Source organism: Phyllostomus hastatus, unplaced genomic scaffold, assembly GCF_019186645.2.
Source record: "Phyllostomus hastatus isolate PE091 unplaced genomic scaffold, TTU_PhHast_1.1 phas_contig_81, whole genome shotgun sequence".
NCBI lineage: Eukaryota > Metazoa > Chordata > Mammalia > Chiroptera > Phyllostomidae > Phyllostomus > Phyllostomus hastatus.
Window position 1 is genome coordinate 269,295 of NW_025333962.1, and position 21,436 is coordinate 290,730.

General features: G+C 57.0%; 1 protein-coding gene across 2 annotated transcripts; it reads left to right on the plus strand.

The window, feature by feature from the left end:
• Window positions 1–1,801: 1,801 nt before the first annotated feature.
• ADAMTS10 (ADAM metallopeptidase with thrombospondin type 1 motif 10) lies at window positions 1,802–20,184 on the plus strand. 2 transcript variants are annotated; one of them, XM_045850554.1, is made up of 26 exons: window positions 1,802–1,878; window positions 3,951–4,020; window positions 5,241–5,427; window positions 5,666–6,012; window positions 6,368–6,524; window positions 7,480–7,697; window positions 9,066–9,149; window positions 9,242–9,387; window positions 9,795–9,838; window positions 9,985–10,090; window positions 10,178–10,324; window positions 10,519–10,660; window positions 13,510–13,617; window positions 13,924–14,069; window positions 14,155–14,218; window positions 15,159–15,261; window positions 15,507–15,640; window positions 15,729–15,852; window positions 16,667–16,747; window positions 16,821–16,984; window positions 17,073–17,199; window positions 17,287–17,416; window positions 17,773–17,977; window positions 18,242–18,418; window positions 18,494–18,653; window positions 19,417–20,184. In XM_045850554.1, the coding sequence occupies exons 3-26, from the start codon at window positions 5,340–5,342 to the stop codon at window positions 19,524–19,526; spliced, it is 3,312 nt and encodes a 1,103-aa protein (XP_045706510.1). In that variant the 5' UTR covers window positions 1,802–1,878; window positions 3,951–4,020; window positions 5,241–5,339; the 3' UTR covers window positions 19,527–20,184. The 2 variants fall into 2 exon arrangements, with proteins under 2 accessions (XP_045706510.1, XP_045706511.1); XM_045850555.1 differs by having other exon boundaries at window positions 5,666–5,814.
• Window positions 20,185–21,436: the final 1,252 nt, after the last annotated feature.

The following is a 21,436-nucleotide window of genomic DNA, read 5'->3' on the forward strand; positions in this document are numbered from 1 at the left end:
TATGGGCTCAGGGACAGCTTGTTCAGGGCTGAAATGATGACCTTGGGACCATGAGCCTCCTCTGCCTGGTGGCTTCATTCCTACAAGAGGTTGTCTAAGATGAGGACTCAGCTTCAAATGCTACTGAAGATCCAAAAGCCCTGACATGCATATCCCACCCTCCCTCCCCCCCCCACCCCCGCCAGTCAATGGTGAGCCCTAGACTAGGAAGGTAGCAGTGGCTTAGGGCCTGTCTCACGCCCACCCAGCCCACACCCAGCAGAGAGAGGGAGAGCCCAAGGGACTTCTGGGGCTGTGGCATTGGGGCAGAGCCTGTTTAGAAGAGGTTTACAACTGGTAAGTGGCAGAGCTCAGAGCCCTGGCTCAAAGCAGCCTGAAATTCCCAGGGCTGTCCAGTGGCCACCTATCACTAGACTAAAGGCTAGTGGCCAGAGCAGCCACTGGGCTGACCGTGGGAGCTTCTAGCTTTAGGGCAAACAGAATGCAAAGGCAGCCACCTCTTGGATGGAGAAAGAGCCCCATCGAAGGCAGTCGGGGCAAGCTGGCAGGACGCCAGCAGGTAATGGAGGGCCCTCTGGCAGAGGCCAGAGCTGGCTTCCTGAACCTGTTCTTCTTGGGAACTCAAGAGGCCCTGGGAGCAGTGGATAGAGAACACCCTGCCCCTCTAGTCTGGCCTAGGACAAGGATGGGGTGGAGGTGAAGCCACAGACAGTGGGAGCTCCAGGGGGAGGTTGGTATTTATGTTATACCTGCTGTATGCAAGAGCCCTGGCCTGTCACTCCAAGTTCAGGGCAAACAAATGTTTGCTGTTGAATGAACTCCACCCCCAGCAGTCCCATAAAGGCTCCCACCACCAGGGATGAAGCAATGGAGACTAAGAGAAGGCCAAGGGCAAGGCCAGGCCTGGAGCCTGGAATTGTGAAGTCCAGGAGTCACCCCCTGTCCCCTGCTGAAGAACCAGCTCCTAGCCAGGCACCTGGAAGGCCCTGCGGCAGCTGGTCACATGGGGTTCCAATCTCACCCCTTCCAACTGCTCAGGTCACCCCCCTTCATGCATTAGCTCCACATCTTTTTAGCATTGACCCAAGGTTCACCCCTGCCCCACTCTCTGTCCTCAGTTTCCTCTTCTGCAAACGGGACCAGCCAGGCCTAGAGCAGGTCCACCCCCCAGAGAGGAGCTCTGGGAGGGCAGAGCAAGTTGAGATGGACGCAGCCGCCCCGGGCATCGTGCCTGGCACACGGGAGGCGCCCAATAAGTGCCTGTTTGAGGGAGGACTAGCTCTCAATAAATAACAGCTGTTGTCGATGCCGTTGACGCTGGCCAGGCGCGGGCTCTCCCCTCCCCCACCTCCTCCCGTTTCTTCCGCACCCCATTCCTTCCGAGGACCCCGACCCGACTTGCTCCCTCCTCCAAGCCCCCACCTCCTCTGCCCTTCCCAGTCCATCTTCCTCCTCCCCCAATCACTCGGTTCCCCTTTTCCTCTGGGTCCCGTTACCCCCACCCAGTTCTCCTCCCCATTCCCCCTCCAGTCTTTCTCCCCTCCTCCCATCCCCGCCCACTTCACCCCTCCGGACCCACCTCCTCCCTCCCCCGACCCTCGCCCCCTAGCCTCCCCACCTCCACGGCGCCAGGCCAGGCGGGGCGCCGGAGCTCCCGGGTCCCTGGCTCGGACCCAGCCCGCGGCCCTGGGCGGGGCTCTGGCGACGCGCGCTTTGGGGGTTTTTTATAACCCTGGCCGGCGGCTCAGGAAGTGCCGTCCCCGCGCCCCCTCCCCCGGCCACGCCGCCGCGCGCTCTCCCTCCTCCTCCCCACGCCCGGCCGGCGAGACGGCGGCGGAGTCGCGACGGAGGCCCCGGCGGGCAGGCGGGCGGCCTCGGGTAAAGGCGCGGGGCTTGCGGGCAGGGCGGGGTGCATGGCTTCGGGGGCTGGTGTGCCCGCGCCGGGTGGGGTGGTCGTGGCCATCGTGCTGCTGTGGGGGCTGTGTCGGTGTGCGATGTTCCTAAGTGTGTGCGACACTTAGTTCAAGTGAGCGCCTTGTCGTGGTGTGTGTGTGTGCTGTGTGCGTGTGGACATCCACGTATATGTAAATGAGTGAGTCCCTGCATGTGTGAGTCTGCACGGAAATGTGCGTGTGATTATGTGGGGCGTTGTGTGTCTAAGTGTGCGTGTAAGCCAGCCTGTGGGCATCATGTCTGTTGTGTGTGTCAATGCCTGGACAAGTGTGTCTCCAGACATCTGTGTTTGTCTCCCGGTGTGTCTGAGTGTAACAATGTGTAAACGCCTGTGTTTAAGTGCATCAGCGGTATGTGTCAAGGCTTGTGGGACTTGGTGACTGCCCCTGGTCTGATGTGTGTGAATGAGTGTGCGCATGTCTGTGTGTGTAAGCCAGGTGTGTTTGTGTGTCTGTTTGTCTCTGGGTTGTATATGTGTGCACATAGGGCTGGGAAGTGTATAGTTGTGTCTCTGGTGTGTGAGTATGTACTGAGTGTGGGGGGGAACCTTTGTGGGTCTGTAGTATAAGATTGTTGGTCCCCAGCTGTGCAGGTGTGGTCACCCACAAGTGTGTGTGTTGCTGCCAGTGTGCATTTGTGTGTCCGGGTGTGAGCGTGGCGCCGCCCACTTCCCCAGAGTTGGTCCTCCAGGCCGCAGCCTTCTGTCTCAGGGTGTCTCCAGCCCTTCCGGCTCCAGGCCTTTAATTAGTGGCTGGTTAGGGGGACCCACTGAGCTGTGGCGTGGATGGGTGGGCAGCCAGCCTTTGTTTACTGGCTTTGCAAGGTCACCCAGTCAGATGTGCAGTGTCTGGAGGCAGCTGGCAGCCTGGGCAGCCCAGGTCTTGGCCTCACAGGGAGGCCCAGCAGCCCAGTCCTCCTAGCTGGCCCAGGAGGTCTGGGTGTGGAGCCACGGGTCCCTGCAGGATCCCGGGGAGGGGAGGGAGCCTCTGTTTCCGGGCTTTTTCCGCCGGCATTTCCTCCTCCAGCTGCTAGCAGCACCACCCCCCAACCCACTGGCTGCCTCCCTCCAGCCCTCTGAGAGGAGGGGCTGGGGGTTTGGCCTGAGTATACACACAGCCTCACAGGGTCACATGGGCACACACCACGCACACTGTCACATCACAATCACACCCATATAGTCACTCTGCTGCAGCCACATACACCACAGTAGAATCCCTGCTGACATCTGTTGTCCCCATCCAGGCTCAGGCCCTCGAATCCCCATCCCCGCACAGCCTCATATCCCCCTGCAGACTCATGACCCTCTAGTGGCCCTACCAGTGCTGGGGCAGGTCACACTTCCTAGCCACTGGGGGACTGGGCCCCTGCCCCAGGTGATCTCCCCTGCCTTGCCTCAGACCCCACGCCTTACTCCCCCTGCCTCTGCCTCCACCCACTCATACCTATACTGTCCCCCACACCCTACCTGAACCTGAACCAGAAGCACAGAGGGGTGTGAGGTTGTTGGGAGGAGGGGCTCAGCCTCAGAACAGTGATGAGGATTTGGAGGGGGTGGGCAGAAAGATATGCAAAAAGACAGAGCAGCCAAGACAAGAACCACAGAGCCACTTAGGGAGGAAGATGTGGCACCACTGGGGAAAGGAGAAGAGGAACAGGAGTGCTGCGGTGGGGTAGGGGGGTTCCAACCTCCCTCGCAAGGAAAATGCTGCCACCTTGGCATGGGGAAGGGCCTTTAAGGCAGGAGGGAATCCAGGGGAGCCCACCGAGGAAGGGCTTTGATCCCAGAGCTGTTCATGGCTTCTTGGCCTCTCTTGGGCTGGGACAGGGTTGAGGAAGCAATAGAGGAGGGGAGGAGGGAGCTTTGGGGGGTGGTGTGCTGGGAAAGAGGAAGAATGAAATCCAAGAGGAGGATCACCAGGGCCAGGGCAGCATTTTCTCAGTGACCCCTGAACTCTAGACCTAGCCCAGCTCCTCCTCACCACCCTCTCCCTGTTCAGGCTGTGAAGAAGAAACAGAGGCCGACCCACAGGGATCCCCCATCGTGGCAGTAACGGAAGCCCCCATAAGGTAAGTAAAAACACCAAAGGGTAAACATCAGCCTAGCTGTAGGAGCAGCTGGGTCACAGGGTGCCAGAGAGTGAGGTCCTCATCACTAGGGGTATCCAAGCAGAAGCAGGAATGTTCGTTTCTAAGTCAGTATCTTAGAGAAAACCTGGCTCCATCCCTCTGGAGCTGAACTGCCCTGTTTGGGGATCGGCTTCCAGACTTGGCCAGGCTGCAAAGAAAACAAGACAGTGTGTGATTAAGGGGGAGGAGGGTGGAGACAGGAGGGGCAGGAGGACTTGGCACAGAGTGGTGGCCCAAAGTGGTGTCTGTGTCAGGCTGGCCAGGGGCAGATACCAGAGGAAGCCTGGAGCTCCCAGAAAGAATCCTAAGGGAGAGGAAGCAGGACTGAGGGCCAAGCTGGAAGGGCAGGGTGGGAGAGGGGCCACAGGGACCAGTGCCATGCTGCACAGGACTCCAGCTCGGCTGGCAGGGTGAACAGTGTTACCCGTGGCAGAGCATCCAAAGGCAGAGCCCCTCACCCCAAAATGGTGGGGTGGGGAGGGAGGTGTGAGCACGGGCCTCAAGTTTCATCTGGGGTAAAACCTCAACACTGACCTGCCTTCAAGTGTGTCCCGCGCCAGCCTCCCAGTGCAGGCCCCTGCATGTGAGCCTTTGTGGTCCTGGATCCACACAAAGCCCCTCCCTACCTCTGGACCTGTGATCCTACTGTTCTTTGCCTGTCTCTCCCTTCCCATGACTGGTTTTTTTCTCCTCCTTCGCACCTCTGCTTCTGAGCCTCCCCATTGTTTCTTCTAGAGAGTGTCACATCTAAAGTGTTCTTTTTTGTCTCATTATTTACTTGTCTTTAATCTTTCACTCCCTGGAGACTAAGCCCCAAAAAAGGGAAGACAGGGATTGTGTCTCTCACGCAGCCTTTACCCAATAAATGGATCCTCTCAGTGTTCTTGCAAAAATGAAGTGAAATGAAACCGATCAGGCCTACAGTAGGTGCTCGTGGAAGCAAGGCCCTACGTGTCCTAGAGTGTAGGGAGGATGGGGGCTGAGGAGGTGCTGTGTAATGAAATACATTTGGAATCTTCCAACTGGGGGAAATACCTTGCGCCTCCTCCAGACTGGGGGTGTGGAACTACAGGTTCGCCTGTCAGCCTGGTGAGGGGCCTTGGCAGTGTCTGTTCTTGACGTCAGGATCCAGCACCCCTGACCTGGCTCCTCCCTCCCAGGAGTCCAGTGATGCCGCCCAGGCTGTGAACAGGAAAGGCGGCATTGTGGGGGCTGCCGGCAGCCGGGGCTCAGGAGAGACATGTGGACACGTGGCCTCTATGGCTCCCGCCTGCCAGATCCTCCGCTGGGCCCTCGCCCTGGGGCTGGGCCTCACATTCGAGGTGACACGTGCCTTCCAGTCTCAAGGTAGGGATGGTCCAGGGGTGGCAGTGGGGAGGGAGCAAGGAGCTAAAGTGGGATCAGTGAGACTGGGGCCAAAGTTTAGGGGGAGGGGGAGGCCCTAAGGTCAGTAAGTTCAGACTCTTGCAGCTGATTACCTAGAGTCAGGAGCCAGTGAAGCGAGCATCATGTGCCCTGCAACCAAGCAGCCAGGACATGGGGCCCTTCCCAGGGCCCACCCTAGGCCTCTGACCCTCGCCCACAGATGAGTTCCTGTCCAGTCTGGAGAACTATGAGATCGCCTTCCCCACCCGAGTGGATGACAATGGAGCACTGCTGGCCTTCTCACCCCCTGCCCCCAGGAGGCAGCGTCGGGGCACAGGGCCTGCAGCAGAGTCCCGCCTCTTCTACAAGGTGGCCGCACCCAGCACTCACTTCCTGCTGAACCTGACGCGCAGCTCCCGCCTTCTGGCAGGGCACGTCTCTGTGGAGTACTGGACACGGGAGGGTCTGGCTTGGCAGAGGGCTGCCCAGCCGCACTGCCTCTACGCTGGCCACCTGCAGGGCCAGGCTGACAGCTCTCATGTGGCCATCAGCACCTGTGGGGGCCTGGTGAGCAGAGGATTCTGGGAGGCAGGGAGGAAATGCCCAAGAGTTTGGGAGTTAAGAAAAACACTTCTAAATGTAAGTCAGAGAGGAATCATAGTAGAAATATTTAAAGCATTTTGAGCTAATCAAAAGAATTAGCTAATTTAGGATTCAGCTAAAGTAGTACTTAAAGGAAAATGTATAGCCTTAGGTAAGGCTGAAATGCGATGAGCTGAACATCACCTTCTAAAGATTAGGAAATGAATAGCAACCTAAACCCAGAAAGGTAGAAGGAACAAAATAAAGAGATAGGGCCCAGGGATCCTGGGGTCCGGGACCTGATCTAAGGCCTTTGTCCCACCCCCCCCCCCCGCCCCAGCATGGCCTGATTGTGGCAGATGAGGAAGAATACTTGATTGAGCCCCTGCAAAGTGGACCCAAGAGGGGCCAGGGCCCAGAGGAGAGTGGCCCCCACGTGGTGTACAAGCGTTCCTCCCTGCGTCACCCCCATCTGGACACAGCCTGTGGAGTGAGAGGTACATCTGTCTCGGGATAGGCAAAGAGCCCATACATCTTTACCTTGAGGGAGAAGCAGGCAAGCTACCTGAGGGGAGGGATGGCATCAGTCAGACAGCAGGGCAGGGGGACAGGAGGGCAGCCCATCTATCACCGCCATAGTCCAGTGGCCCTGCATAGTGAGACAGCTGAACAGGTGCTCAGGTATGAAACTGTTCATCTCCAGGATTCCTGTCTGATCAGACAGTTGAGCAGCAGGGTGGTTGTAGCAGATACTCGAGCAGTTGCACAATTAAAACACCAGGCCTAAGAAAGGCTCAGCCACCATTCAGAAGGTCAGGTTCACAACCAGACTTGTAGGAGAACAGCTGTACTACCAGACATTTAGGAGATGAGAGAGTAAGGAAGCTAAGCAGTAACAAAACATTTACCCAGACAATCATACAGCTAGAAAACTATGGCTGTCCAGTGTAAACGCAGTGCTCTGGGACATGTAGTAAGTTCTGTGGTCGGAAACCCTGGCAGACACACAACCATAGTCAGTTGTACAAACAGAAAAGTGGATGGTGTCACAGGTGGGTGGCCAGTGGACAGTCAGGCAAGAGTACAGCTGGGCAGTAAGACCATCAAAAGCAGCTGGTTCTACAGTCACACCATTCCAGCAGCAAGTCCAGCTGCTGCACACATGCACGCAGGTAGTGGGATTGCTGGGAAGGTGTGTAGTCGTACTGGTTGTCATGGGGTGCTGGGCAGCTGTTCAACCAACCAGTTTGGCAGTGGGGCAGCCACATCATTGTAGAAACAGACATCCAGGAAAGGGCACATTTCTAGAACCTGATGTGGTACAACCAGAATACCCAAAGAACAAGCAAAAGAACAAGATATTTGACAGCCTTTCAGGCAAGTGAACCAGCAGACAGGGAACTGGACCAAAGGAGCTATCAACATACTACTGACCAGAAATTCTCCATGCAGACGAGAAACCATGGAAGGGGCGGCCGTGGTGGCTGCGCACCCTGAAGCCACCACCTGCCCGGCCGCTGAGCAATGAAACAGAGCGCAGCCAGCTGGGTCTGAAGCGTTCAGTCAGCCGAGAGCGCTACGTGGAAACCCTGGTGGTGGCTGACAAGATGATGGTGGCGTACCACGGGCGCCGAGATGTGGAGCAGTACGTGCTGGCCATCATGAACATTGTAAGTGCCTCCCCCTCCCTGGGGATGAAACCCCAGGAGCCTGGAGCCTGCAGACATCAGGAAAAGGGGTGTCACCATCACACCCCCAGTTTCTGGCCTGAGGCTAGAGAAACAGAATGGACAGGGCAGGGCAAGAAAGGAGGCCTGCATAGCACAGTGCTTAGGAGCAGGACTCTGGAGCCAGCCAGCCTGGGCCGAAATCCCAGCTCTACCACTTTTTAGCTATATGCCCTTGGACAAATGACTTCACCCCTGCCTTGGTTAACTCATATATACAATGGGGGTAGTGATAGCACCCACTTCATAAGACTAAGGTGGATGCAGTGAACTGATAAAGCACTTAGGACAGTGCTTGGGACACAGTAGGGATTGCATAACTGTTTGCTATATAAAAATTAGCACACAGCTTGCAGGTACTTGAGGTTACCAGCACACACATGGGCTCACATCTGTATGTGTGCAGAGTTCTCACTCCAATGCCTACCTGTGCATTCACACAGCTGTCCTCGCTGGCCCACACTGAGATATACTCAGTGGCTATACTAGACCTCAAGACTGGAGCTCTCTGAGCCTCCATTTCCCCCTCAGTAAAATGGGGTTATAATAGTATCTACAGCAGGGCATAAGAGTTGGTGGGAGCCAGGTAGAGCACTTGGCACACAATAAGGGCTCGAGCAGTGTTCCTATCTCACTGAAGCAAAAAGACAAAGGAAAAGTTTAGCAGACAGCCCAATATGTAGACCTGCCATTATATCTGATTCCACTCCTTTCTGCTTCAGCCCTGCCTCCCTCTCTCCCTTGGGTTTTCAAAGTTTCCTAAAACCTGCCAGGGTCTCCGTGGGTTTCCCTGTGGGACAGTGATGTCCTAGAGCTCCAAGGTCACTGCATCATTTGTGCCCACTCACTCTGGGCCACTTCCTCTGTCCCTCCAACCGCTGCCTCTAGAGCTTCCTTCCCCACACTTCCACCTTTGCATGGTGACACTCACGTCTTTCAGGCCACCTCTGGGCAGACACATGGGAGGCAGCCCAGGAATTGCCAGGGGAGGGATGAAGGACAAAAAACACGGACTAGCTGAGCAAGGGTGAGTCAGAAAGAAATGTACTGGCAAGCAGGCAGGCTTACCAGACTTGAATCCCATTTGTGACACCTACCAGCTGTGTTTCCTAACCTGTCTGTGCATCAATTTGTTTGTCTGCAAAATGGGAATGATCACAGTACCTACTCATGGGAAGATAAATACCCAGGATTAGCCTGAGGCTGGGCATACAGTAGGTGCTTGATTAAAGTGAGCTATTGTCATTGTTTTTCTGTTTGCTACTCTGGGCCCCTCTTAAGACTCCGTTTCTCTTGTTTCTTGGAGGTCAGGTTGCCAAACTTTTCCAAGACTCGAGTCTGGGAAACATCATTAACATCCTGGTAACTCGGCTCATCCTGCTCACAGAAGACCAGGTGTGGGAGCCCCACCCCTTCCCCAGCACCCCAGTGCCACCCACCCCCTCCAGGGTGGCTGCACCCATGCACCTCACTCTGTCCATCCTCAGCCTACTTTGGAGATCACCCACCACGCCGGGAAGTCACTGGACAGCTTCTGTAAGTGGCAGAAATCCATCGTGAACCGCAGCGGCCATGGCAACGCCATTCCGGAGAACGGTGTGGCCAACCATGACACAGCGGTGCTCATCACGCGGTGAGGGGTGGGAAGGGCTCCAAGACTTGGGCCAGGGGAACCAGTGGTCCCGGGGACCATCCAGGTCCAAGCAGGGGATCACCTACTAGATGGAGAGGCTGGGACTATTCAGCTGCTGCCCCCCTGGCAAGCCAGAGATGGGAGGGGCAGCTGGGAGCCTGAGAATATGGGGAGGTGGGTATTGGGCCACTTGAGTGCTGATGCACTCCTTCACTCAGTCAGTCTCTCAGTCCGTTACTCGTACACCCCACTGTCCCCAAGGCCAGCTGGAGGCAGAGCATAAGGCTTTGTGTGAGAGGCAGGCAGTGCCTCCCAGGCAGAACTTAACCCCCTACAACAGGCATGGTGGCCTCATCAGGGCTTAAGGAGGCCACCCAGCCTCCTCATTGTCCCCTCTCCTTCCACAGCTATGACATCTGCATCTACAAGAACAAACCCTGTGGCACACTAGGTACCCATGCCCCCTAGGTTTCACACATCTGTGAAGGCAGGGGGCTGGGTGGCCCTGGCCCCGGTGGGGGTGGGACCTGGCAGGGTGGATGGACTAGCCAGCACAGCCCTGAGCCCCCAGCCCCACCCCACGTGCCCACTTCCCAGGCCTGGCCCCTGTGGGAGGGATGTGTGAGCGAGAAAGAAGTTGCAGCATCAATGAGGACATTGGCCTGGCCACAGCGTTCACCATTGCCCATGAGATCGGACACACGTGAGGCCAGGGGCCATGGGAAGGGGAGGACAGTGGGGGAGAAGTAGGTGCCTTAGCACTAGGCAAAGCCAACACTCCTCTCCCCAGGTTTGGCATGAACCACGACGGCGTGGGGAACAGCTGTGGGGCCCGGGGCCAGGACCCAGCGAAGCTCATGGCCGCCCACATCACCATGAAGACCAACCCATTTGTGTGGTCATCCTGCAGCCGCGACTACATCACCAGCTTTCTGGAGTGAGGATGGAGCCACCTGTCCCGCCCGGAGGCTCCCACCCAGGCCGCAGGGCGGGGTCCCCTGGAAGTCAGGGCTGCTGCTGAGAAGGGTTGTATTGCCCGCAGGGCTGTTCCCTGGGACCCTACCCAGCCGGACCCCCTGAGTTCTTGGCCTGCAGCCCCCCAGCATGACAGCTGCTTTCCTCTTGTCACAGCTCAGGCCTGGGGCTCTGCCTGAACAACCGGCCCCTCAGACAGGACTTCGTGTACCCAACCGTGGCACCTGGCCAGGCCTACGACGCGGACGAGCAGTGCCGCTTCCAACATGGAGTCAAATCGCGTCAGTGTAAATACGGGGTAGAGAGAGCCTTCCTGCTTTCCTTCCTGGGAGGGGAGGGGCCGCAGGGGGCAACTCTGCACAGGCACCCCCACCTTGGGCAGTGGGGTTGGGACAGCCGGGAAGGGGAGTGAGCCCCGTGGGACTGGGGGCACAGAGGGACCTGGGGTTATACAGATGTCACAATCAGACAAACTTTGGGGCAAGAACTGGACCTCCTGTCTCTTGTCCCCTGATTTGGGGGCTGGGCTGGAGACAGTCTGGGAGCCACCTTCTGAGCAGCATAGCAGGCTGCAGTGGGACTGAAGTCCCAAGAGCCCTAGCTGGGCCATTTTTAACCTAACATGCACACTTGGTGGAATTAGTTTCCCTGGGGAAGAACCATTTTCCCCACTTGGCAAAGAACTGAACATAGCCTTCCAGGGACACCCTGTCTGTACTCCCCACATCCCCTACCAACTGGTACACAGAACTCCTGGCCCCAGTCCTTGGCTGTACAAACTCTGAGACTCCTGACCACTCTCTAGTTCTTTCCTGAGATTTACGCTCAGCTCCCAAAGCCCCATCTGTGCAGAGGGAAGTAAGCTGGGGTCCTGCTCCCAGCTCCTCCCAGGCAGCCGGAGGTCTGCTGGATTCTAGTTTCAGTCACCAGGGCCACCAGTTCAGCTGGGGTCTGCCCCTCTACTGCCCATTTCCCCATATCCCAATACTTTACACCCTCCAGACTCACAGGCTCAGAGTTTGCAAGGCCATGTCCAAGCTAAGGCCATGTTAACTCAAAATGGGCAGTAGGCAGCTGGTAAAATGCCCTCACTTCATTTCAGTGCAATACAAGGAGGTAAACCCTGGATCAATTTATATGTAATTGATGTTACTCTCTCACCCCACACCCTAACTGACTGGTAACAACAGCACCCTCTAATGAATTCCGAAAGAATTCTGAAACTACCCTGAGCATCTGCTGTGCCGCAGGTATCCTAACAACGATGACAATGGTTGACATTTCTGAGCATTCACTATATGCTAAGTATGTGATGTATATCATCTCATTTAAGCTCTTGATGAGCCTGTTATCCCCACACTACAGATAAAGAGACTGAGGCATAGGGAGGGTGCCTTTCCCAGAGTCCCAATTGGAGAACATGGCAGAGCTGGGATTTGAATCCAGGTCTCTCTATGACCCCAAATTTTATAAAGGGGTGGGAGATGGGAGGAAGTGCCAAGATATCAAGCACAGACCAGTACTAGCTGTAGGCTGGATTGACTCATTTTTCCAAGGAGTGTGTTCCCGGCCCTCCTGGCAAAGGGGAGTGTTGACTGCATGTAAATTGGTTCATATGTGTAAGGAGCTGTGCTTACCTAGTGTCTGGTCCAGAGATAGCTGAGGTCATTGTTACTCAGTAACAGGGCATTTGTGTAAGCCCTTTCATATCTACTCTGTCACATGCCTTTCAGCCTTTTATGGAGGCAAGGCCCATCTTGTCGATGAGGAAACTAGCCCAGAGAAGGCAAGTGTGTTGCAAGTGAGGGGGGGGGGGGCGGTGGGCGTGAAGCATCCACATATTCCAGTGTGCCCTAGAGGGGAGGATGGGAAACAGGACTGGAATAGGCATTCAGAGGTGTCAGAAGTGGGACTGGAACATGTGATACTTTTGTAAATAGCCAGGAGGACACAAGCCAGGTGAGGCCAGAAGACCAGGCTGAATTTTTAGCTGAAAAGTATCCTCTGCAGGGGCAGAAGGCAGGGACTCTGGAGGATATTTGTGGGAGCAGGTCTCTCGACAGCCCTCCAAACTTTTCACATGTGTGCAGGTGTCTCGCAGAAGCCAACCCAGAAAATGTCCCTTCGTACAGCCATTGTGCGGTCCAATCCCAAATCTTCAAAGCTTAGAAGGATTATGTTCAAAGAGGAGATTACATGTGCTTATAAAAAGGAGAGAGAAGGATTTCCTCTTCACAGGGGGAAGTCCCTGGGAGGTGGGGCAGGGTGTAAGCTAGAGAGTCTTAAGGTTTGGCCACACCTGGACCCAGGGGGTCTTGTCCAGGGATGTTAACCTGGACCTAAAGGCCCAGAGGGACTTCCTGGGACTCGTAAAGGACTTGCTGCTGGGTCCTGGCCCAGCCCAAGCAGGAATCAGACAGCAGGAAAGGGTTTGCTTTTTCACTGGTGGAAGCAGAAGGGCGTCCCACACAGGCCCAACCTGGCCGGTCTGCTCCCACCCTCCACAGAGGAAAACCTTTGGGAACTTCCCCAGTTTAAATACGGGGTAGAGAGAGCCTTCCTGCTTTCCTCCCTGAGGGGAACAAGGAGAACCATCCAGTGGGGAAAAGTTGGAGATGGGCCCCTTGACCTGAGCCATCTTCCAGGCCTGATTTTTCAAAACCACTGCTCTTGGTCAGGCTGCTTTGCCCATCCCAAAAAGGAATCTAGAATCCTTCCGAACTCCATTCCTCAGCAAGTCCCACGTTTCCTTCTGGAAACTCAGGAGGTGCCAGGGGCTGAACTGAAAAGGTGTTACATCATAGACCCTTCAGTCAAAGGTCTGCGTTAGTAATCAGGAGGCCCTTTAGTAGCTGCACAGTCTTCAGCGAATGACCTCGCCTGTCTGAGCCTTGGTTTTCTTGCAGTAAAATTGGGATAATGATGCCGGGGGTTAGGGGGAGATTCATGACACATGGGTGTTCAATAAGTGCACCGCATATGTAGGCAGAGAGGAGGTCCCAGGTCGTGCCCTGCCCAAATGTTCAAGATTTCTTGAGACCCAGTAGAGGAGCATTAGGGGCCCACTGCCCAGCACACCTCCTGGGTACCCCCTACCCAGTCCAGGGGAGGGAGGGGGCGAGCTTGAGCAGACATCTTGGCCCGCAGGAGGTCTGCAGTGAACTGTGGTGTCTAAGCAAGAGCAACCGGTGCATCACCAACAGTATCCCCGCCGCGGAGGGCACGCTGTGCCAGACACACACCATCGACAAGGGGGTGAGAGATGCTCCGGCCAAGGCCCCGCCCCTCGGCTCCAGTGCCACTGCTGGCCCTGCCTCTGGCCTGAGTCCACACCCCCACAGCTCAAACCATGCTTGCCCTGAACATTGTCCACCTCCCAAATACAGCCCTATACCACCTGACAGAATCCCAGTCCTCAGATCACACCCCTGTCCTCCCATTTCAGCCCCATTCCAAGAGGTGCTGAGAGACTCCTGGCTGGGTGGGAGGGGCATGCAGGAATGAGCACCAAGCCCCTGAGAGCCAGGCAAGCTGGGCTCACCTCTCCCATCCCACCCACAGTGGTGCTACAAGCGGGTGTGCGTCCCCTTCGGGTCACGGCCTGAGGGCGTGGATGGGGCCTGGGGCCCATGGACCCCATGGGGCGACTGCAGCCGGACTTGTGGGGGTGGCGTGTCCTCCTCCAGCCGTCACTGCGACAGCCCCAGGTCAGTCCTCAGGACAGCTGGTGAGATGGAAGGGGCTCCCCTACTCCCCTTGCCCCATTTCTCTCATGTCCCCCACCCTTTCCAGGCCCACCATTGGGGGCAAGTACTGCCTGGGCGAGAGACGACGGCATCGCTCTTGCAACACGGATGTGAGTCTCCCCAAGCCGGGCCCCTGGGAATAAAAGAGGCACAAGGAGCCACTGCTGGCCACCTGCAGGCCTTCTCTCTCCCCTGCCCCTCTACTTGGGCCTCCCACCCAGTTCTGCCCTTGAGCCCCCCCAGGGATCTGGCTCCTTTCAACTCTTGCAGTAGATGACTCTCCCACCTAGAATACTTGTTTGACCACCACCACCCTCTCCCCTCATAGCTCAATTTCCCCAAAGAGCCCTGCGTGCCCCAAAGCTGTCATTGGGCTCCCTGTCTCCAAACCCAGTAGCCACGTTTGTAGTCTCTGCTTGCGCCATCTTCTGACCAGGGGCCACCAGCCTCCTATCCAGAACTCCCTCCTTGCCTGCATCCCAGCGTCCTGTGCTCCCAGCCCCTCCTAGGCTGCAATTTCTTGTCTCCTTTTCTCAGCTTCTCTGCTGCCCCTTTTTAACACTGGGGTTTTTAACACTGGGGTTCTCCCTGGCTTGTCCTGGGTGTAAACATATCTTACGTGCACACACCCAGTAGGCATAAGAGGGTGCTAAGGGGGAGAGCTTTTGAGTGAGGGGAGTCCTCTAAGGTGTCCACATGCCCCTCACACTCACAAAGAACTGGGCACCTTCCCTAGTTTGCCTTGCTCCTTTCTAGGGCCATTTTCTCAAGAAAGGCCCCAGGGCCTAACACCAGAAACCCAGGCATCACCCCAGCTCACACCTGACATCTAATGTCACCTAGTCTCATCTCAGATGCACCTGTCCCTCCAGCCCCACTGGCTGAATTTAGCCCAGGCCACCACCCAGTCCTTCACAGCCTCCTCCCTGCCTCCAGCCTCACTCCTCCAGCCCATCTCTGCTCCGAGCAGTAGCTCTTTGCCCTGGGCCTCTGCCCTAACTCTACCCCTGGACACCTGGCCTCCCTCCCTCTCCTGTCTCGTGCCCCCAGGACTGTCCCCCTGGCTCCCAGGACTTCAGGGAAGTGCAGTGCTCTGAATTTGACAGCATCCCTTTCCGTGGAAAATTCTATACATGGAAAACATACCGAGGAGGTGAGCAGGGGGCTCAGGAGGCCATGGGAGCAGGTGGATAGAGCATCATGGGTCATCCCTGAGCCCTCCCCTTATGCAAGGAGCTAGAGTGTCAGACAGGACACTGGGAACCCCCATTCCTTCTCCTAGCCTGCCCAGTGTTCTTGGATCTGGGGTCTGTCCCTCTTGGCCTCCCTTGCCCCAGGGAGCAAGCAGGGAGCCCCAGGGCCTCCTGGCCTTTGGTCTAATGGGCCCTTGCCCCCCAGGGGGCGTGAAGGCCTGCTCACTCACCTGCCTGGCAGAAGGTTTCAACTTCTACACAGAGAGGGCGGCAGCCGTGGTGGACGGGACACCCTGTCGCCCTGACACAGTGGACATTTGTGTCAGTGGCGAGTGCAAGGTGGAGGGAACTCCCAGAGAGAGGGAAGGGGATTGGGGACTGAGGAGATGGGCACTCACTGACGAACCCCCACCACTGCCTTCCCCAGCACGTGGGCTGTGACCGGGTCCTGGGCTCCGACCTGCGGGAGGACAAGTGCCGAGTGTGTGGGGGTGACGGCAGTGCCTGCGAAACCATCGAGGGCGTCTTTAGCCCAGCCTCACCAGGGGCCGGTGAGATACCCCACTGTGCTGCCACACTCCCCACCGGGCTGAGGGCAAAGCTGGCCCCCACCACAGCAGTCAAGATTAGCAAATTCTCAGGCCCAGGGACCCAATGGAGTCTTGAGACCAAAAAAAGTCTTGGGGGACCCAGAGATGCCCCAGATCAGGGTCAAGGACTGGCCTTGGGCTCTGGAGCCTAAATATTGGTCATTAACATATCTAAGAGGGTGGGAACCAAAACTTCTCCCTGCCCCCATCCAGGGGACCTCCTGCCCAAGTGTGGTTCAGGAGGCAGTGGGAGTCCAGGCAGATTAGCCAAAACTTGGGACATAGGTGGGCAGGGACGGAGGATTCCCAGGGGCCCGTGATCATTCAGGCTGTAAACTGTGAAGCCTGCTGAGAACCCCGCTCTGACTGCTAAAGCCACCATGTCACCCTGTGTGGGGCAGGACCTCCACAGCGCCCCCCTCCTCTCTGCCCAGGCCCAGACCTGCTGCTTGATGGGGAGAGAGTGGGGGCAGGGGTGGGGCAGATTGGACCATTTTGGTGGTGAGAGAGGCAGGAAAGTTTGTTTGCAATCCCAACCTGGCTACTTCCTAGCTGTCAAACCTAGGCTTTGCTTCTCTGAGCTTCAGTTTTGTCCTCTGTAAAATGGGTATAATGATACATCTACTTCCCAGAGCTGGAGCTGGGGACCTAGTATGAGGTCCCTATAAGCGCTTATTTAGCACAGTAATGGTTAGCTGCTATGATCTGGGGGCCACAGGAGGCAGGCAGGTGTGGTGGACAGGTCAAGTGGGTGACACCTAGCTTCACTGTCCAGGGTATGAGGAAGTCGTCTGGATCCCCAAGGGCTCCATCCACATTTTCATCCAGGACCTGAACCTCTCCCTCAGTCACCTAGGTAAGCTGGAGGGCAGAAGCAGAGGGCTGGGGGTCACCTTGGCTGAGATTCTGAACCCTGTGCTGTCTCTCAGCCCTAAAGGGAGACCAGGAGTCCCTGCTGCTGGAGGGGATGCCCGGGACTCCTCAGCCACACCGCCTGTCCCTGGCTGGGACCACCTTTCAGCTGCGACCAGGCCCAAATCAGACACAGAGCCTAGAAGCCCTGGGACCCATTAATGCATCTCTCATTGTCATGGTAATGATGGAAGCAAAGTGCAGAGGACATCATCCTTATGGGGACTCCAAGCCTCACTTCACTTTGATGCACTCCCTCCCCATCCCAGGTGCTGGCCCACACAGAGCTGCCTGCCCTCCGCTACCGATTCAATGCACCCATTACCCGCGATGCACTGCCCCCCTACTCCTGGCACTACGCACCTTGGACCAAGTGCTCTGCCCAGTGTGCTGGAGGTGAGGCCAAGGTGGGGCCGGTTGGAGCACTAGTCACCTGACCTTCTGGATAGGGCAGGGCTGAGCAGGCCTCTCACCCACCCCCAGGTAGCCAGGTGCAGGCCGTGGAATGCCGCAATCAGCTGGACAGCTCAGCCGTGGCCCCCCACCATTGCAGTGCCCACAGCAAGCTCCCCAAGAGACAGCGCGCCTGCAACACAGAGCCCTGTCCACCTGAGTGAGTACCCACCAGTGTGCAGGGTCACAGAGACAAGTACTGCAGTGGCCTTGCTGCTGAGATCAGAGGAGTGAGTGGTGCCAGGATTGGGATGACAGTGTTCCCCAAGGTCAGGTCTGGGCTCTCCTGAAATCAGAGTCAGTACTCCTAGTCAAGTGCAACTTAGCCACCTCCTCTTGGGGTGATGTGTCTTCCCACCCCAGTGTGGACACATGGAGATGATGTTCCAAGTACAGGCTTCCAACTCGGTGCCCATCTCTATAGCAATGCTGGTTGCTGGGCAGGAGGATGATATGCTAGTGCCCCAGGGTCAGGGTGCCCTGCTCTATACTCTCAGACCCCCGTGTCCCCCACAGCTGGGTTGTGGGAAACTGGTCACACTGCAGCCGCAGCTGTGATGCGGGCGTGCGCAGCCGCTCTGTTGTGTGTCTGCGCCGCATGTCGGCTGCGGAGGAGAAGACGCTGGATGATAATGCGTGCCCACAGCCGCGCCCACCCATCCTGGAGGCCTGCCATGGCCCTGCCTGCCCGCCGGAGTGGACCGCCCTTGACTGGTCGGAGGTCAGCCACCCCTTCCCACCTTTGCCCAAGCCACTCGTACAGCGCAGGGCAGGACCTGGGTGCTGAGTGCCCGCTGAGGTACCGTCCCACCTCCGTAGTCACCAGCCCCTTTCGCTAGCCCTAATGGACCATCCTGGACTGGTCCAAAGTTAGCCAGCCCCTCCTTGCCATCCACTGGACCAGCAGCATCCTCCCCACTTCCTCTGCGTGTGGAGTCAGGAGCGGGCAGGCCCACTGAGCATGAAACGCCCCCTCCGACTGCAGTGCACCCCCAGCTGCGGGCCGGGCCTCCGCCACCGCGTAGTCCTTTGCAAGAGTGCAGACCACCGCGCAACACTGCCCCTCGCCCACTGCTTGCCTGCAACCAAGCCACCAACCACCATGCGCTGCAACTTGCGGCGCTGCCCCCCTCCTCGCTGGGTGGCAGGAGAGTGGGGCGAGGTAGGTGGGTGCCCCTGGGGGGTGGAAGCCAGGACAGGAGCGGCTGTGCAGTGGCTCATCCAAGATGCCCCACAGTGCTCCGTGCAGTGCGGCCTCGGGCAGCAACAGCGCTTGGTGCGCTGCTCCAGCCATACCGGCCAACCATCACGGGAGTGCACCGAGGCCCTGAGGCCACCTACCACGCAACAGTGTGAGGCCAAGTGCGACAGCACACCCCCTGGGGACAGTCCTGAAGGTATGTGGGGCAGGAGGCCAAGGGGTAGCAGGAGAGTCCTGTCCAGAGGAAGCCACAGGAGAGTGTGGGGGTCCTGACCATGGGCCAGAATCCTTCCCAACCACTGAATCCTTTTTTGTCTCCTGCAGGCCAGTGTCACTGTCCCCTCCCTGCAGACATTTATTTTATTAAGTGCCACTGTGTGCCAGCATTTTAGGCACCTGATCCTTTTGGGGGCCCAAACTTGGGTCACTCCCCCAGCCACCTCCATGACCTTCGACTTATTCACCTCCACCAATAGCATTATTTTCCTACTATTCTTTCTTTAAATCAGAGTTTTTAACCTGTAGTATAATTGCTGTCCTGGGCCACATGATTCTTTGTCGTGGGGCTGTCCTGTGCATTGCAGGATATTTAGCAGCATCCCTGACCTGCACCCCCGCAGATGCCAGTAGGATCCCTCTCCACCAGTGGGGCCGGACATCGCCAAATATCCCGTGGGGTGGGGCAAAGTCACATCCCCTAGAGAACTGCTGCTTTAAGTATGCCCTTTTTTTTTTCTATTTAAGTAAACTTTTTCGTAGTAATAGATTACTTACGGGGGCACAGGAACCAAACTGCCTGGGTTCATCTTCCACCTCTTGCCCTCGTTTTCTCCTCTGTCAGGGAGTAAAAAAAATATAGTCACTTGAGAGCGTGCTGCATTACAGGGATGGAATAAAATAATCCATGTGAAGCCCAGGGGCCCCAAGACTGATTCCCACCCTGCTCCCACCCTCTGCAGAGTGCAAAGATGTGAACAAGGTCGCCTACTGCCCTCTAGTGCTCAAATTTCAGTTCTGCAGCCGAGCCTACTTCCGCCAGATGTGCTGCAAAACCTGCCATGGCCGCTAGGGGGCGCGCGGACCCCTGAGGCACAACTGAGCACCGGCTTGGGAGGGGCTCCGGGGCGGGTTGCAGTTGGCCAGCCTGAAGGAGTGCGAGGGCAGGAGCTGGAAATGAAGGGTTGAGATGGAGCCGGAAGTTATTTATTGGAAACCCCTGCAAAGCCCCAGGCTGGAAAATAGAATGGGGCTGACCATCCCCCAGGGCCCCTCCTCAGCCCCTTTCCCGCTTCACAGTGAGACCCCCTCCAGAGTGGGTTGGAGGAGGGAACAACTGTTTGACTTAGCACCCTTTTCACCCACCCCTAGGGAGTCCCCAAAACTCCTCCATCTTTGATCGGAATACATACTGTGAAGAGTGGGGATGGGAAAGGGAGTCAGCCTGTGTCCTGACCCCCAGCACTGGCCTATCCCTTCACTCTGGGCTGGAGGGGGTCTGTGTCCTCCATGGGGGAAAGGGGATTAGCACCACCTCCCTGATACCCTTCTCCTGACCACACCAGCTACAGGGGTGGGTTAGAGGTGGGAAGGCCACTCCTACCTTTGCCTGTCCCAGGGGACCCAATATCCAGGCAGCCCTGTCCTGGTGCTGCAGGCCCTGCCCTGGGGCCCACAAACCCCTTGCCAGGAAGTGCTACATCAATAAAGCTCTGTCTTGTGTAGATTTCCGCACGTGGAATGTGTGTGTCCCTGCCCCAGACTGGAAGCAGCCCCAGAAGCCTGGAAGGGGGCTTTTACCAATTCAGACTAGAGCCCAGTGACCTTAGGACAGATATACAGCTTCCTGCAGAGGCTCTTGAAGCCTCAGGGTCTGGCACCTGCCATCCTAGCCATCACATTCCTGGTCCTTCCACAAGCTCCAGCGTGCCTGCTTTTGCTTGAGTTGTTTCCTCAGCCAGCTGTGCCCTTCCCTTCCTTTTTCACCTGGTCAACTCCAACTTACCCTGCAGTCTCAGCACAAGGTTGCCTTCTCCCAGAAGCCTTCCCTTGTGCCCCAAGAGGTGGAGGTCCTCCTGCTGCCTGCTATTTACTCTGAGTGCCTGGAGGCATTTGCTGAGGTTTGCAGGTGCCAAACCAATCCCATGGCCCATGTTCCCAGCAAGAGTCCCAGGGGGAAGGGAGTGCCTTCTCGTCTGTGGCTATGAAGGGGCAACAGGCTCTGGCACCCCCAAGATAGGATGCTGTGCAGCCCTGGACCACAGGGGTAACCCAGCCCTCCCACCTCCCTGCCAGGCTTTCCCAGGGTCTAGGCTGCTGCCTCCACTACCTCCTCACTCTGTGGCACAGTGAGGTGACAACCTCTCAGAACTGCCATTTCTTCAAATATCCAGAGGAGACCAGTACATCGTGGTCTGCTGATCTCCCGAAGGTCAGGCCATGAGTCCACACTTGATCAATCCAGCGTGTATCAGATGCGATGGTGGGGCGGCTCGTGCCCCGTTTTATGATGAGAAAACGGGGCAGTCCTGGAAGTAGCAGAGCTGGGGGTCATTAAATTCAGAGCTGATCTGCAAAGTATGGGACCTGGCAGGGGCACCTAGCTTCTGGTCCCTCCACTCCTGTTGCCTTTCCCTGTTACACACACACACACCCACTTGCAAAGGCTGTTCTGAAGGAAGGACCAACTGAGGCTGCTCTGGAAGTAGGTGCTTGTTCAGGGATGCCCAGAGAAGGCACATGTCTGAAGTGGTTTTGCAGAGACCTGGGCGGCCCAAATGCTTCCTGGGATCACCCTGAATGGAGCGGTCAGTCCTGCAGCCAACTGACCTGTGTGTTCCTTGCTGCAGTCCCTGTCCCCAGGGAGTTGGAGAAGGGGACTTCTGGGGTCTGGCAGCAGCTGTCATCAATCCTTGACCTCTCCCTTCAGGCTCAGAGCCCCAAATAGCCAGCTCCCTCAGCTCTGCCAGCTGCAAGAGCTCT